The sequence below is a fragment of the Sparus aurata genome, chromosome 19, assembly GCF_900880675.1.
Source record: "Sparus aurata chromosome 19, fSpaAur1.1, whole genome shotgun sequence".
Taxonomy (NCBI): domain Eukaryota; kingdom Metazoa; phylum Chordata; class Actinopteri; order Spariformes; family Sparidae; genus Sparus; species Sparus aurata.
In genome coordinates, this window is record NC_044205.1 from 11864903 (window position 1) to 11883462 (window position 18560).

General features: G+C 40.5%; 1 protein-coding gene across 4 annotated transcripts in view; it reads right to left on the minus strand.

Annotated features, from left to right (window-relative positions):
- The window catches only part of mmp16a (matrix metallopeptidase 16a (membrane-inserted)), a 76250-nt gene that overhangs the window by 33798 nt on the left and 23892 nt on the right, over nucleotides 1–18560 (minus strand). For 2 of the 4 annotated variants that reach the window (XM_030398313.1, XM_030398314.1), the window contains 2 exons: nucleotides 13120–13424; nucleotides 8885–8914 (listed from right to left, as the gene is read on the minus strand). In XM_030398313.1, coding sequence (XP_030254173.1) covers nucleotides 8885–8914; nucleotides 13120–13424 — 335 coding nt within the window. The remainder of the gene's footprint in view (nucleotides 1–8884; nucleotides 8915–13119; nucleotides 13425–18560) is intronic. The other 2 variants (XM_030398316.1, XM_030398315.1) reach the window with 1 other exon arrangement.

Genomic DNA, 18560 nt, shown 5'->3' on the forward strand with positions numbered 1-18560 from the left:
TGCCAAGCATAGGACATCCTTTATTCTTGTCATGTTTATCTCTGTGCAGCACCTGTGAGCTAGACAGGGATGTGTGGACATTTTCATTGTGATCATTAATCATTAATAATGCATTTCCAAGCAGTGGTGTGTGCATGTGCATTTCACGAGCTTGCACACACTCTGGCAGCTGTGTCTGTGGACACTGCAGACGCTGCTTCACCACAAAAAAGCTTTCTTAACTGAACTTCTACCAGTGAACCAGACAGAGAGGTACTGGAAACAGCATTTCAAATGAAGCTACACAACCCAGAATACTTGAAAAATATAATAAAGATCTGGCCTTCAAATGTGTGTAGAGCCTCACTTTGGACCATTAAGATTCTCTGGTTAATTCAGCAAACAAGTGATGACCCATCAGGCCTACTAATAAAACAGCTTTAAAAAGGGTGAGTCCTCTGTCATTTTTTCTATCCTCTTGTGAAAAAAAGCTCAGCTGCCATTTCCCCCATTAATTAATACAAAAAGTAGAAGTTTAAGTGGCAGTCACAGTACAAATAGCAGTGCAATCTGAAGTGCTGAAAGAAGTTCAAGTTTCAATGTTTCACTGTTTTCAGCTCTTCTACTTCAGCGGGAATTTGAACTACTTTTACCACTCGGGTGGCAACTGACATTTCAACTGCTTCCTTCTTTTACTCTTCTACTCCTTTCATCTCTTACCTTTCAGGTGACTGTTCCGCAGCTTTCAGTTGTTCTACATCAACTGATCTTTAATTCATCAGCATTCATCTCTTATGCTCATATTTCTCCTTTCAATGTTTGCACCTCCGCTGACACTTCAAATCCTTTCAGGCCTCAGAAAACAGCCTTTTTCTTTCTCTTTTGTCTACCTTTCTGTGAAGTAAAAGAAAAAGTTCCCTGCTTTTGTTGCCGAAATCCTTTTTGCTTTTATGACTGGATCAACAGGAGCATTATTGTGTGAGACTTTTTACAGAGTGCAGAACTACAAATCTGATATTTACAGACTAATGCTGCCTTTGCTGATGTCAGAGTTTCTAGCCTGAGGACTTTATGTAAGCAGGTTCCAAGTGACAGTCTGGGTTTGTAAGAAACCCATTTTCCTTTAGTGTTCGAAATAGTAACAAAGTGTGAGATATTGTTTTATCGAAGCTTCTCAGTTGGTCACTTTCGTGCCAAGGCATCCTTGAAGATTCTAAAATGATTCCTTAAGAAATGTGTACCACTGCTGATAACATAGCCACTTCATCTTTACAATATGAAAACAGGCAGATATTACACATCACTAAAGACAAGGGATGCTCCCTGAACTGTGATATTTTGTGTGTGCTCTCAGAGGGCGACGTACCCTAGGCAGGGCTGTTTACACTTTTTGTTTGCTAAGGATCATGGGTACGAGGTTATGAGAGCATCTGACTGAATAGTGGGAGGGCAAGTCTCCCCGGGTGCACGATTTGTGTTCTTCTAAATGTGTGTGCGTGTGTGTATTCATGTGTGGGGGCGGAAGAGAGTGCTGCCGCCCACGTGGAAGTTGATGCTGCTGTCAGTAGGCGGCCGTCTATTTCTAGTGGCAGCCTGGTGGGCAGGAACGCATGGTGATATCTCTCTTTTCTTTCTCTTGCTTTCATTTTCTTTGGGAAGGTGTGCAAGGAATGATTTGAATGGCTCGTCTTTCTCAAAGATGTTATTCAAAGTTGGATAGTATGTAACAGACATAGATGTATCCAAACACAATAAACAAGGTATCAAAGGATTAAAGTTCACCCAATAATGAAAATTCAGTCATTTATCTCTACTACTTTGTAGTAGTCCACAAAATCAGATCAATTTGGGATCTCTGGGACCTCATTTAATGAAAATCACATGCAGTTTCATTGATAGATAATATTGTATTTGCATCTTGACAAATGTTGAATTATCTTTCCGAGATTATTCATGTTTTTACTTGAAAAAGATGCAGTGAAGATGAGTAGTTTTTTTTCCCATCTGTGAATACTATTTCACCCCTGTGAATAGTGTTCACCAATCTCAGGTTAGGATAGCCTATATGCTGCCTGACGGGCGAAGCCCAGGGCAAGGACAAAAGCTCTATCTTCTCCTAAATACTGAGCTCTATGTATAGCCGTATCTCATACAAATAGCCTACAATATGCTCCATGATGTGTTAAATATGTCTATGTATCGTGGTATAGCATGCATCGAGTTCACTCATCATGTTCCCTGACTGGATCATGTAGCATCCTGTGCTGATCTATTGAATTGCACTGTATCATATCATGATGTTACATCAGGTAATGTCGACTGTCCTACTGCATCCTTCAGACAAACTGCCTACAAGGTAGTGAGTTCTTCCAGCACCCTTGAAGTGTGTGTGTGTGTGTGTGTGTGTGTGTGTGTGTGTGTGTGTGTGTGTGTGTGTGTGTGTGTGTGTGTGCGTGCGTGTGTGTGTGTGTGCGTGTTTGTGTGTGTGTGTGTGTGTGTGTGTATGCGTATTTGTCTGCTTTGTAGCTTTCAGTGCTGTTATACCGCCTGTGTCCTCCCACGAACACTACTTACAGTAACCCAACCATCAATACTGTTCCTACTGCCTGCCCAAATGTAGCCATGCTGGAAGACCTCAGGACTCACACATACACATGCTTCCAGTAAAAGATAAAGCTCCTGCTCCTGTGGTAGGGGAAAAAAAGCATCTGATTCTCCCCATTTATTTTCTTTGAGATATAAAGAGAGGCAGCGGCAGAGTAGGGGAGATAAAGGGACAAAGATAGGGACAGAGGACATAGGAAAGATTGACGATCTTTTCAGGGAAGGGAGGTATTCTGAGAAGCTAAATAACCTTGAAAGAATGAAGAATTACTTAACTTCGTCTGTGTTATCCTTGAATTGATCAAGAGCTTGAAGATGAAACCTCAAGATTAGATATCAGTTTTTATCTTTGTTAATATTTTAATCAATTCTGGTATGTGACATTATGGAAACAATTACCTTTTCTAATTTAAGATGAAGCCGGCAAATCCTCATCTATGCAGATGACACGTGTTGTGCTGTGTTTTTGTTTTCTTGTTGTTTTCTTGTACCAATGAGAATTCAATTCAGATTCAGATCAGAATTAGACTTATAATAGTTAATGGGTCACACACTATTACTACTTTAGCGGAAGAAATTTCAGAGCTTTGTCCAATGCCATACTTCACATTTCAGAGAACTACACAATGTTGAGAATGAACTATGTACAGACTTAAGTGGAAATTGCCTACAATAGCAAATTATACTATACAAAGAATGTAATGCACTGGGTATACAGGGATGAGGCTGAGGCTTTAGTCTCTCCAAAAAAGTTATTGGGACAAAAAATTCAAACTGCATCTCTGCAGACTTCTGCAAACGTAGTTCTAGGGCCCAGAGCAAAACTCCCACTTCACTCGCATGGCAGGAGCTCAACATCCTTAAAATTTCAATAGATCTGAAGTCACATCAAAAGTAGTGATTATACCCCTTAAAATGATCAAGGCCTATCCTGCTAGGAGCGAAGAAAGAAGTTCTCTTTTGAGTTAAACATTAGATCAAATTACTACCAAAGAAAACAAGAATACATCATGCGCAGGAACGGAACAACAAATCCAAACATAACATGCATAACATGTAGCAGCAGACTAACTGACCAAAACTGCTGATAAGAAACTGAATGGCAAAAATCAGACAGGAGACAAACTCAGTTTACTGAAACATTCTTTCAAATATTTTGTAAACACCGCAATTTAAATTTTTCATCTGATTATTCATCTGGTAAATATGTTATGTTATGCGACAAAAAATAACAAGCAAGCGGAAAAGAAATGCGTGTGTTCTTAATTTCTTTCTTTTAATCTTTTATATATCTTTATTTAGATCGACAGTCACCTACATATGCGAATCAAGTATATTTCATTGTTTTAGCCAGTTTCCTTTGTAGTCATTATTATTTCAACTGTAACAGTGCTTTGGGAACCCATCAAGCATCATGCCAAGAAAACCCGCTGAACTTAATGGAGAGAGCATGTGCAAGAGCTGAGAAGATAGGGAACAAAAGAGAAAGAGAGAAACAGGGTGGAAAAGATAGTCCACTGCTTCCTCCTCATCACACAGTAGGAGTAGCAACCTAAAAATAAACCTGCAAGGACACCATATGCTCCTATGCTCCTCAACCTCTCTTCCCTTTCCCTCTTTTGTACTCCACTTGCGCTAACATCTCTGATTTTCTCCATTCTTGTTTTCTCTTTCCTCACAATACCCTGACATGACAGAGCCCGCTCCACATAACAATGCCTCCACTGTCCACTGCTGAAAAGCCGAAGATTGATCGCATTTCATTGTCCACTGGTAAAAAAAAAAAAAAAAAAAAAAAAAAAAGGCCAAAATTACAGCAGCTTTGAATGAACAACCAAGTTACAGGATTGGACATCAATGATAAACCATTCTGTCAATCGAAGCAGGGGAGCAGAGCTTTCTCCTGCAACAATCAATCAGCTGATCAATGTTGAGCCGGTCACGACATCTCCTCCCTTAGCCAATCATCACGTTGTTATTGAGAGTCCTACCAACCTAGGGAACATAAATTCTTGACGTTTTTTTTCCGCCTGGTGACGGTGTGTTTTTCTAACCTCTTTAGCTCATTTTGGGGGCAAGGGGGAAGAAAATAATAAAGCCCTGGAATCTCTCATTTCCTGTGTGTAGGTCTAGCTCGCAAGCTGTGTTATGTTACACTACAAGAGGCTGGAGGTCCTTGAAGGCATACCAGGCCTTATAAGTCACCCTCGGGTTAGACTGGGTGTTTGTGTACAGTCATGGTATGCAGTGGCAACGATGGAAGTTTTTTTTTGTGATGCCAAGTTGTTTTTTGTGTAAAATCCAATCAGCCTTGCTGTGGCTGAAAGTCAAAATGGAATCTGTCTTATCTATTCCTGCGTGCATCGCTTTGATTTTTCACAAAGAAAAAAACACCGCGGCCTCAGCCCACGAAGATGACCTTGTGATAAAGCACGGATGAACGTCTGCTTGTTCGCCTTTCTTGTTGCGCAGAAATTGAAAACTGTCAAATGAAGAAAAACCGCCCTCTGCAAATGCGCTCCCTTCTGTAAAGTGGTCGTGGCGTGCTGAGCTCTGATGAAAAGACAATCTAATCATTTCGATCTCCAGTTCTTTTTCCTTCTTATCCTGTGTTCGCACTAAATCCCTCCACAATCCTCGCCTTTAGGCCCTCCAGCGCTCTGCCTCGGCATCTCGATTTAACCTTTTTTGAAACATTTGCGATGTTTTATCCAAACATATTCCATCTCCTTGCTCTCCCTGCATAATTTTCCTGTCCAACCTGCTCTGCTCGTCCCCATCACAACCTATTATGTCTTAATTTATTTCCCCATGCATTCATCTATCTATCTATCCTTCCATCTATTGATCCCTTACAGCTATTCATTCATCAGTTCCTAAAGCCAAGCAGTCTAGAAATGTAGGGCAGCTGTGGGAGCTTCAGGACCACTTCTCTCTGTTTTGCCCTCAGGGATGATGCACTCTCAATGGGGATATTGGCTGATCAGCCGCCTCTGCACAGTCCCTCCCTGTTGTTTCTCTTTGCGTCGTCCTGGTTAATATAGAATTACAGCTACCACTCTGCGATCCTTAACACAAAGATTTGTGAATTTGTACAGCGCAAGATGAAGTGAGATGATAGAATACATCAGTCAGTGTGTTTCTTCTTAATATCTGACCTTCGCAGACAGCTCAAAGGCTAGAGAAAAAAAGGAAAACTGAGAAAGAAAGACATGGGATTGATCTGTGTAAGGGGCCACAGGTTTGAGATTGCATAACTGAGCTGTTATCTACCTCCAGCATGGACACACAAACCAAACGGTTCACCAGTCATCTGGGATGTTGCTCAATTTTGCAAAATCAACATAGACGTTGATCTCTCTTGCATGCAGTATTCATGCACATGTTGTGTACAACTTTACATTTGCCCACTGCAAGGTTTTACATATTTAATGTACTGTTTTTGTTAATTGGACGTGCATTCCACCTGTGAACAAGACCAACCTGATATGAAGAGTTTGATTATGATGGAATAAAACCCACAAACAATTTCCTCGAGCCAAAAGTGGTTCTCTAATCCACTGTTAGAAATGTTTGTTCGTTTAAATATTGCTTAAACTAATCCTCTCCCTCGACAAGCCCCATTGTTTTAAAGCAGCACCAAAGGCTGATACACACTTTGTAGTGAACAAGAGAAAAAGAGGGAGGGAGGGAGGGAGAAAATGGAAATAAATGGGTAAATCCGACAGTTAGTCTTCATAAAAAAGGATTTCTCCAAACCTCTGTGTCAAAACCCTCTTCGATCTTAGCTGCTCTAAAGTCTTTTCCGGCATGACATGCTGCACATAAAAGGTTCTGGTGCTGATGTTTGACATGTGTGTTGCGAATCATGTCCATTGTCAACCACAGCACCACACACACAGCTCAGAGGAGAGTGTTCAGTGTGAAGTTGAGGCAGTAACACTGAGGATGAACGTGAGATTGAATTCCCTAGTTTCCTCGTCTTTTGCTGTCATGATGCTCAGTAAGGACGTCCTCTGCTTCACTGGTACAGTTAGACCAAAGGCGCTGCAACTGAATCACTGCTACCCATGACGCATTTCCATCCACCAGGATTTGGTTATATCAGATAGATCTTATCTAAACATGCGTAGCTGCAGCAACATGGCAACTCACTGTATACTGAACATATTTGTGAAAAATGTTGCGTATATATAGGAATGTTACTACTATCAATTACTACCACCACTAGTCAATCAATCTAGGATGGCCATGTTCTGTCAAATTTATGAACATGATTTTTTTACAATGGTTCGCCAAATATTTAGCTGCCATTAATATACCTGGGCGGCCCACCCACGTAACGTCTATGTGTAGGAAACGCTATACCATGTGTATGTGAGAGAGAGACAGCACAGCTTCTGTAAATAGATGACTAATAAATGAACGTATGGGAAAACCCGTCATTGCTGGCATGCACAATTTGCAGCACGCCTTTATTATTTTATTAAGCAAAAAAAAAAAAAAAAAAAAAAAACACAATATCTGAATCCTAAAATAGAAAATTGCATACCAACCCAACAACAAATACCTGCATAGTCGATTATTTAGGCCCAGCCCTAGACTACAGGCAGGGAGATAATGCTGCATGTGAGCCAAAATTGGAACAAGAAATACTGATACCAATAATCAGAGAAATGCTGAAAATGACCCTGAAAATCATCCAGCCGATAATTTGAGCCCAAAGTGACGTATTCTAATAACTTGTTTTGATAGATGAACAGTCCAAAAGATGCTGCTGTTCTTTGCTATTACAGCTCTGCATGCATGCAATACTACAAACACCCATATCATACTGAATGCTTTATGTTGAGAGAAAATTCATACCGATTTATTCGTTCATAATTAAAAGAGACAGGAAATCAAATTAAAAGGTCAGACTGAAGATCAAAAAACACTAATCCGGGCATTTACAATGATTGGGATTCTGATTTTGATTTATTTTTTTAATAACGACTTACAGTCAAATTATTGCCTTGATGGAAGTGATGAGGCAAAGAGTCACAAGAGGAAGTTATTTGAAAGCAGCCAAGAGGCACGAGCACATGAACGCAAACTCTATAATGGAAACAAACATCTGTAATTAAAATCCGCAACACCTTGAGGAAGTGTTCAGGACCACTTTCTTGATGCTATTGCTGTTATCTGCCTTTTCCAGTGTGTTTGATTCTGCTTCCTCTTCTATATGATTAAAAGCATCAGGTCACACACATATAGAAAGCAGCTGCTGTGTACTGTACATCCAAGTCTCTCTTAAAATGCCATTAGTTAATCCCAATAAGAACCTCATTCAGCTGTGTGTGCTAAAAATGCCTGCTGAATGTAACTTCTGGGTAATCCTCTATCCTCAAATGCCTGGGTTGCAGTGTGAGCGAAGGTGCAGAGAAAACAGTGCGAGTGCACGCACCCATGTCTATGTGTGAGTACTTAAACACGTGTATGCAAGCGTTTTATCTCCATGCAGACCAGGGTTAATCCTCCAGTGTGCATCAGTGACGTCATCATCCAAAACAACCACAATAACATCTACGGTGTGATGCTGGCAACGGTCGTGGTGACGACTGATCCTGCTCGACAACAGTGTGGGGGGATTAGGTATGACAGCTTACTGGACAGGAGCTCGTCTCCAGTGTTTGTCTGTGTGTGCGTTACTTGAAACACAATAAAAGGAGGGAGAGGGAGACAAAAAGAAAGAGATGAGGAAGAGAGAAGTCGGACACTACATTATGTGATGAAATTACATCATTCCCAGCTGTTCCCTACACAGCATGGATACAGGAAGAGAGAGGAGATGATGATAGATGGATTACAAATCCTTGAAAACTAGTTGCATTAGAAAAATATGGAATTATCTACCTCTGCTGCCAGAGATTTTGAGACTATTTCTAGATTAAAAAGAACATTTACATAAACAAATAATGTAGTTCGGAGATGTAAGCTTTTCATCACTGTTACAGGTAATCTTTTTGTTCAGCTTATACATGCTGTTGTATAAACGATCTGATATTACAGAATCTGGGACTTCTCCCTCTGATGGATGCGCTGCAGTTGAATTGATATACATATGCAGTAGGACAAAGAACGACAGGCTAATTCGCAGAACAATAACATGACAATATTTGGCCCGCATGATGACAGTATCAACACATGTAATTCTGTAATAGGCACTGTGTTATAATGTAATTGTTGATGATGGTAATATAATCATAGTGCATCATTTGAAAAAATTATGATGTATGTATAAGCAATGAGGGAAATTTACCTGCTGCCACATGCTGTAGGTAAGAAGAACCTGCAGAGCAGTAAATGCAGCAGTTATTATTTTATCAGCCACATTGTGTGTACAGCATATCTGACTCTTTTCTTGATGAAGTGTAATGGTTCAATTTCATGTGTTTTAATCTATAGATCTAATCTTGAATGACTTAATTATGTTTACGGCTCAATATTCAGACTTTTATTTGCTGTTTTATTCATTTTTTAACAACACGTGTTATATAAAATTGGTATTAGCGTCAGTTATACTCACATATTGATATCAGGACTGGAAAGGTCCAGTATATGCTTAGCTTTTGTTTTTAAAGGCGACTAGTTGTCATAGCACGTAGCTCATTTAGCCAAGGATCTCTTGGCATTATTGGCGAACTGGAGTTTACTCTGACTGCGACCTCACAGTCATAGCTCAAAACGTCAGTTTGAGAAACATGGTTTCTCTCATCCCTGGCTGGGCAACCGATGGCCTTAATCTCTAGCCCTTCTATGCTATGGTATTTTAGCAGTGACCTGTTCGGCCTTTGTAGAGACCATCGATGGAACTCTTCAGAATGAATGTAAGCCAATAATTGGCTCACGTTCGGAGGCCGATCAATTGGAGGACTCTATCACTATTGCCTATTTAGATACATGGCCGTATTACTAGACAGTAATGTTGAAGAACATGACAAGCTGGCCAACATGCCAACATCTGCGCAACACAACAAAAAGTTGTCTTCAACATAACATCAACACAACCTGTCGTTAATATTAATTTATCTTTTTAATATCAAACCTATGATGTATTTTTCTATTGCATTAAGCTTTCAGTTCATTGACAGCTAGGTTTAAACACTTTGTACCAAAATGAACACACACACACACACACACACACACACACACACACACACACACACACACACACACACACACACACACACACACACCTCGATGCCATAAGTATAGAAAAACAAAGCGCACAACATAAAGTTCAGTGGCGCACACAGAATTCCGCCCCTCCCACAACTGCGCTGATTCGCTAGATCACCGCCAATCAGAATGGTCATACAGCTAGCACACAACCAATCAGAGTATCGAATGGCTCAGACGGCCAACAGCCAGTGCTCTCAGACTTTGCCATTTGAATCGGAGCAGACGCTGTCCACGTGGTTCCAAAAGCTTCCAACGCAGCTGAACACACTGAACAGATTTGTTCCCAAACTCGTCCGAGTCTCCTCAAGCGTTTCAGATGGCCAACGGTTTCAGGCTTAAAAGCCCCGCTGACTCTTAAATGCTGCAGCCACAGTGTTGATATCACATCAAAAGAGATTGTGTCATGGCATATAATGCTGATAAATGCAACAGGTGAATGTGTTTAATTATTAGTAGTAACATTAGTAATACTTGCAGCACTATCATCTTACAGTTTCTTTTGGTTTTCGCCTGCCAAAATCGACACACTCCAGCGGAACTGCTGCAATCGTGCCAAGACAGAAACAACCAAAAGAAATCTGTCTGGAATACAGAGTAACAGATATTTGTAATATTTTTTGGCATAAGTGTTGTAAAAAAATTGAAGATATTCAGCATCTCAGCACAAAATACAGGCTGTATGCAGCTTGAAGCTGTAGGAGCCTTCAGCGATCCATCTCAGTTTAACACTAGTCACTGTGAAGGAATAAGAGTACCCCCCGCCACGGCGAACAGTCAGGATTCAGCCAGTGCATGTTCATATTTGGCAAGAAAGCCAGCTGGAGAGTGCGTAATAGAACTGCATGCATTATGGGATGTTTTCACAGAAGTGTGGGCCGCAGCAGGGCTGTATTAATATTGCATTGAGGGGTAGGGAGACAGTGTGTGTCTGCGAGTGTTGAAGGGAGTGAATCATTGCCTTCAATGACAGCTGCTTCTTCGTCCTCCAAGGCAGGGAGGACAACACTCTGTGTGAATGTATGTGCAAGGCTGAGTCTCCATCATCACCTGCACATGTTTAAACATGTTTAAATGGAGTGGATCAGGTGGTCAATAAAGCAGCAGACGGACCAATAGTGAGGCTATTGTTATAACTTCCGTTGTGTTATTCAATCAGAAGGAGTGATTCAATTCGATTCAATCTACGCGCTCTCTAAAATATATAGCCATTCATAACATATTATCTAAGCCTACAAAAGCCCCTCTGCTTCTGCTTTATATTCAGTCGACGACAGCAAGTTCTTCACTTCTATTTCCGACACGTAGTGCTTAACAGCTCCCACTCATCTCCTCTGCACTTCTCTCTCTCCTTTCCTCTTCAAATGTTTTCTTTACTTCTCGCTACGCTGCTTCCTCACTCTTTCCCTCTACGTCTCTCTCTCTTGTGAGCTCTTGAACCTCCAATATTTGTCTAGAGATGCTCTGCCATTCTCTTATCTTCTCTTCCTCTCTCCGTTATCTCCACTGCCTTCCTTCTAGTGACTCCTCTTTTTTCCCTCCTCTCATTTGTGTGCTTATTTCTTAAGAGCATCTCCTTGTCTCTCGCTCAGTCTTCCCTGTCATTGTTTTGACTCATGACTCAGTAACAGTCATGACTCCTCTTGAGTCGTCTCACTGGACCGCGGGGCAGGTTTGCCCCTTAGATTTAATGAGGGATCCGAGGAAGAAAGCTGAAACATCAATCTTTCAGAATCTGAGAGACAAATTTGCCCTGCTGCGACATAGATACGGTCAAGAATATCAACCAAAAATCCCCCTCACTTTCAACACTTGCTTGGATTTTCTTTCCTCTATTTGACTTTATTTATATCATGTCTCTTTCACTATATTTTTTCTCTTCCTTCTATTCTGTCCTCTCCATCGACTCTCTTCCAGGGCCCATTCATCTCCACACTGAAGCCTGCACCGGGTTCAGAGGTCTGCTGGCTGCCACTGATGCCGCGCATCTGTTGGACCACAACACAACACTAAACAGCAACACAGCTGTTCAACATGCAATCCACCATATAGCATGACAGACAGACCAAGTTTACATACAGCCCGACAAGCTGTAAAGCTCTGAGGGCGAGTACTCAGATACTGCAAGAGCTCAAGGTCAAACACATGTAAGATAAGTGAGCAAGGCTCAACAGACTGGAATTAAGTCGCATCAGTACAGAGAAGAAATCTACAGCATACGGACCAGCAAAACCAGTATCCAGCAGGCATTCCACTGCAAAATATTAAAACACAGAAACATGAGTCAATACAAAAAATATATGATCATGATCAAAATCACGATTCTGTAACATAACATAATAAGGACAGTCAGTAGCTCAGTATGCAGTATGTTTGGAAAGCAATTCACTGCAACAAATCAACAAATGCACGGAACAAACTATCCATTGGGTTCCATTCAAATGGCTGCACCATGTCATAGAAAAAAACTTTTCACATTTAAATTATGTTGACAAATATTATGCTTTCATTATGATATATGATTAGAAGGAATGATCATATAGTAATGCCAATTGTCAGTTTCTGCTGCCGCTCCTGCTGAGTCGACGTTCCCTGAGTGGGTAAGTCAATAGTGTCACTCCCCACTCCCTGCTGCTATTGTTGTTCATGGAGCATTTAAAAAATGAGCTACCTCCACCTAACTATCCAATTATATGCTCTGAGTTGATGTTCCCTGAGGGGGTAAGACAATCTTGTCACTCCCCACTCCCCGCTGCTGCCTTTCATAGAGCATTTGAAAAAACTCTCTTCCTCCACCTCAGTATTCATCTGATTCCCGTTTTTACGTGACATTAGTGCAATCAATAATACAACAATGTTGTAATCACAAACAACAAACCTTTTTGCAACTACAGATTTGTATAAAGTTTGAAATGTTCAGCACTGAGAGCCCCAACCAACAGTAGCTGTACTTATAGAAATGAAGACCCCACGAGCAGTGAGTTTTTGGTCACCGTAACAATGTCCATGGAACTTAATTTAGACCCCGGTCCCTGTGGTCGAAATGGAGTCTCTAGGGAAGGTCCTTGGAGGAAACGCAGCTTATGTTCCTTTAGGGAGTATGTTTTATTGTCACTCCCCACTCCCTGCTCTATTGAGCTTTTTATGGGGAATGAAAAGGTCAGAGCTTGGACACTAAATATCAACCCTGTTCATATTTGACATTTACATATAAATTCAGTCCATTTGAGTTTGTTGACTGACCTTTTCTCATTAACATCTCTTGCACCATCCCGTGCCATCAAAACATTCCCATGACTACTAATTAATGCTTACCGTCATGGTTGGGGTTTCCAAGCGTCCACGGCTCATCTGAGTCAAAGTGTGTGTCGCCTCCTATTCCTGGCCCTGGAAAGTATGCGTGTGCCAGGAAGCCACCTTCACCGTCGAAGGGCGAACTATCACCATGGAAACCTGAAGCGAAGATGATGGTGATGTCCACGTCTTTCTTTGTTCTCTCCAGCTCGCTGTAGGGCACAGCCTCAAAGCGCAGAGGCGTCACATTTTGCCAAACGTCAAAGGCTCGCCGAATGGCATCATGGGTCTCCTCTGCACCCACTTTGGGTGTCACGTTCTTTATGCTGCAAATACGTGAGATAAAGGAGGGGAAAGTTAGAGTGGGAAAACACTGAAGGCCTTTGTAAACATTTCACACATGCAGAAAATTTTTTTCTTATCATCGAGCCCCAGCAAGCCTCAAATCAGGATTTCTCCTTCAACTGTCAGGATGAGAAAATCTCTTGTAAATTGGCCTGATAAGACTCTTGGGTTTGCTGCACTTTTGGTAAAACAAACACACCTAAGAGTATCTTATTCTGCTGAATGTCCACACAGAGAAATAATAACAGATTAGAATCTAATCCGTCAAGGTAAATAGCCTCCAACTCATCTGAAGCATGAGGTATGGTGGGACAGAAAACAATTCATTTAGTTTAGTCAAACAGTTAGCAACACAAGGACTGAAAAAGGAGGACACTGCTGCATGTCAATCTACATGATCACACTTTGCCAAAAAAGAATCTGTCACTATCACTGTTTTCCCTGCATGCTGCCATTTCACGCTCATCGTGTTCGCCAACAGAGAGCTAAATGGAGCGATTTGTGAGAGAAAACAGCTGAGTCCTCCCCCGCTGGCTTTGAGTTGCTGCAGGTGTGGAAAGGACGGGACAATTTCCTGCCTCTGGAATTTATTTTCTAATTAAGGATTATCAACAGCCCACTGCCTGCTGAGAGCCCCAGTCTGGTTTGGGCAATAAGAAAAACCTCTCTCTACTTCATTCGCTCCGAAAATATCTCTGTCACGCTCTATTAAAATTTGGCCTCTCTCTCAGCATAGACAGATAGGTATAGTTTACATCATCCAACTTCGATGCTTGTAATGCACAATTACTCTATGTCTTTGTTTGCCCTTAGTGAAGTGTCAGAATTGGGTGAAAAAGTTGGTTGGTTTGTGTTCAGTTGCCAAGTTCAGTATGAGAATGTGAAATGTGAAAGTGCGCAGCAAAACAGCATTGTGCCAATTTCTCTTTCAAAGTCTTCTAGAACAGGTGTTTCATATTGTGGCAGGAATTCCCTTTTTTCTCCTCACATCCAAACTGTTTCCTTGCCTTATTCTCTGTTACCTCCTCGCCTTAGTTCTGCGTTTCAAGTAAGTTCTTCACGTCGTCTCTGTTTGGCTGTCAGGTTGTCATTTTCCATAATAGGAATAAATATTATCAGTACGTCTACTGTCTTTGACTATTCTCATCTTCGTCTGCACGGTTGGGAGACTGCTGCAAGGCACATTTATATACAGCATTATCAATATTGCATGTGAGCTCAGATTAATTATTGACTCAAACTCGGTGAAAAGGGAAGCATAAAGCCTGGTTATGAAATATAAATAGAGTGCTACTAAATAACCTGCAATGTTCATTTAAAATGTTGTAATTGCTCAGACCAAACCACACACTGCTTCTGTTTCGCTATCTGCTCTTTCAAGACCGACTTGCTGACAGCTGACTTCCACTTAAGCAAAGTATAGATTTAATTACGCTCTCAACTTTAGGCAAAACTTTCCTTTTCAGTCAATGATAATTTTTTGTGTTGATAGCCCTGAGCCCTACACACATAGACACAGACAGAGCTTTTGGTAGCTGAATTGATGGTGTAAGCAGTTTTTAATAGTCAACAGCAAAATGACAGTACATTGTCGACTTAGCATACCTATTTTATCTTATCTTACCAATACAGGCACATGGTGACCATCGCATTTGCTGTCCTTGACCCAAGAATCCATTATATTAATTGTCTTGGTTGTGTGGTTTCATTTTATTTGTTTTATTTAATTAGGATATACATAAGAATTAAAAGTTCAGGGTGTACTAGTATTATTAAACTATTATCATTAAATAAGTGGCATAAAATGGTCACGTTAGGAAATATTGTTTATTGCAATTATCTATGGGGACAGTGTTGTGAAGACAGCTCTGACAAATTATAATATTATGTTAGGTGTGAACAAACAATGGTTTAATTATACATTTATTAGACAACATTAGCAGTCATTTTGAGTCATGTTTGTGTCCACCAGATGAATGCAAGTGTCTTCTTACAGTTCATTGTTTGGTCTCAACCAACTCTTGAGGGAAATATCTGGCTCCTAAACTGCTTACTGTTTACCATCTAGCTGCTATTTTTATCTGTGTGCTGTTTGGTGCTAGGCAGGTAGTTTATAGTGGCCTTCAACAGCTGTGTGCTGTGGCAGAAAATGGGCCACAAAACCAAAACAATGAGCTAAGACGCTCAGTAGAACCATAAAGAATCGGGTATATCTTCGCTGACACTACAAGCAGCAGCTTTTAAATACACAGTACACATTGTGATTTGATCCGATATAGCGGCTTTAATTTTTAGCTTACCTCATGAGAGAAATACTGAATGTGGCACGTGAAAGAGTTGCTATTGCTATATCAATCTGAAGGCAGATGAGCAGATATTATCCCGATATAAACCTAGAAATTGCATTTGACAGCTTGCACTCAAAATGTTTTGAGTCAGTGCTCTGCCAGTTTTGATGGCTCATTGTTGATTGTGACTGGATTAGTAATAAGTGATATTTTGTGCTGAATGACAGTTTGAAAATAGTCTGATACTCAATCACCTTGCAAGTGTGAGTTATAAATACTTAAAACTATTTTTATAACTTTTTTATAACTATATATAAAACTCCTGAATTACAGAAATAATCTTGAACATCCATTGAAGTGGTTTGCGATTGTTGGTTGTTGTTGGTTGTTGAGTAAGCAAACAGTCCCTGCCTGATTAAGACCATTTGTGGAGTTAACATAAAATGGCCCTTTTGTCTTTTCAAGTGTTTATGCAGAGCAGATAGAAATACGAAGAGTACAAGGGTGATAAACATGTCTGCAAAAAAGGTACTGAAATTCACCATGAATACATGTCCTTTTCCTTCTCTTTCTGAGATTACAGTGAAAGGCCTCCCAACATCTACAGCCTCTTGATGAATAAAAAAGACACTTTAATTTGATTCTATTATCCATTTCACTGTTTGCAAGTCTTTTTTAAGGGCAAGATAAAGATAAAGATAAAGATAAAGCAAGAAATGTGCGGAGAGAGACTGTGCAAAGCAACAAACGAAAGAATTCCAAACTGCTCTCAGGCCATTTTCAATATTAAAATCCATGTTGTGAGGTGATAATGACGCCGGATGCAACTCATGTGCTATAATGGTACCTGCATGCAGGAAGAACAGTAGGGATGCCAAAGCTAATTAGTGCCTCCCCACAGCAAGTACTGTATGTGGCTACATGGGAACTAGCACACACCTAGGGCGGCCATGCATTTGTTATGCTTTCGAAATGCCACGGTTGTTTTTTCAAATTATTTTTGGAGCATTCAGCTTATAGAGTGAGAACAAAGACTGACTTGACTTCAGTCAAAGACCTGAAGATGGATTTAAGAACACACATTGCAGTTTTTTCAGCTACAATTTATACCACCTGGCTACAAGCAGAAAAATGACATATTCCATTATGAAATTTTACACACATTATATACACACACACACACAAGGTGTGAGTTTGACTGCAGCCAACTGAACACCCCTCGTCTCACCCTTTCACTAATAAACAAGAAAGGCCCTCTCTAAAGCCAGAGTTTGATTTGTCGAAGTGAAACAGGATTCTTATTTTCAGGCGATTATTGACTAATTAAAACGTAATCATGAATATTATGTTCCATCCCTGCTTACAGGTCCCCCTAGATCAGGCATGTCCACACTATTCCACAAAGGGCCGGTGTGGCTGCAGGTTTTCTTTTCAACCAAGCAGCAACGCACCAGACCTGACTCATTCAATCAACTGATCTCAGTCTTCAGAAAGTTGATTAGTCAAATTGTGTGCTCTTGACTGGTTGGAACAAAAACCTGCAGCCACACCGGCCCTTTGTGGAATAGTTTGGACATGCCTGCCCTAGATCCTATACGTTGGAGGTTAAAAGAACACTGGGAAAAGTGAGACAGCGAAGTATCTTTATATTATTGGCTTATAATAATAAGATAACTTAATAAGTTAAGTTCTGTCTAATTTTAGTAGTTTTGACATTTCTATCAGTTACAATGAAATTGTTGAGAGCTACCCATTGAGAATACTGTGTGACTCACAGCTATAGCACTTCTATGGCTAGGATCAGTGAAACTCAGTTAAATCACCAGCACAAATGAGTAAGAATAAGTAAGAACTGTGCTACCTTGATAAGACATTGAAGATACCAAGCCTGTGTGCATTAAAATTCAAGGCTGATATTGTATTCCGGCAAGAAACATACAATCACTTCACTCAAAATTTCTTTCACCACTAATAGGGAGTGGAAGCTAAATATGACAATGGTAATAAAATCTGGTTTTATTGTTGGTGAATTCAACTGTATCAACAAGGCTTTAATCAGCTACAAATCCAGTTCATGCCTCCGATTGACCTCTTCTCCATACTAATGTCGGCTGAGGCTCATGGGTATTGTAGTATTTAGAGCAATATGCCCTGCCAAAATAACGGACAAAACATGATTCCTCCTTCTAAAATAATTAAACCTGGTGGCTATAACATAAACCAGCAGAGACACAGTCCTGTGTCCCTGTGTTGAGTAAAGTTGAGTATCAGCTAAAGGAATCTATTTAACCACAAGTGAGCAAAACGTATTGAAACGTATTGAAACCTCACGTTCAAAACATGCGGTTCATAAATATAACATACCTTGCATTAGTCATCAAACTGTTCAGCATTACATTAGAATTAAAACTCCATCTTGAACAGACATTTGCCCAGAACCCACACTTCAACGATACGCCCCTAAACAACACACCCAAGAAATAGTTACAAAGCACCCAAAGCGGCCATCTGGTAATAAACACTGCGCCAAAATCGACACTGCACTTCCCCGGGTCCTCGGTAACAAACCTGCCAAGTGTGAAGTACATCGAATGAACGATTCTCGAGATATACGAGTAACAAACAGACAGACGGACATTCCTTTTGGATAACATTTTCACACTAATGTTTATGAGTTTTTGGGATAAATGATATGTAGACGTGACACACACGACCTTTAAGAAGATTAAGATGCCTCTCAATGAAATATAATGTTCTATGTTCTCCAGGCACCTCTCTAGCACCAATTTGAATAGAAAGGAGCAGCTGCAGGCACATCTGACTATTGAC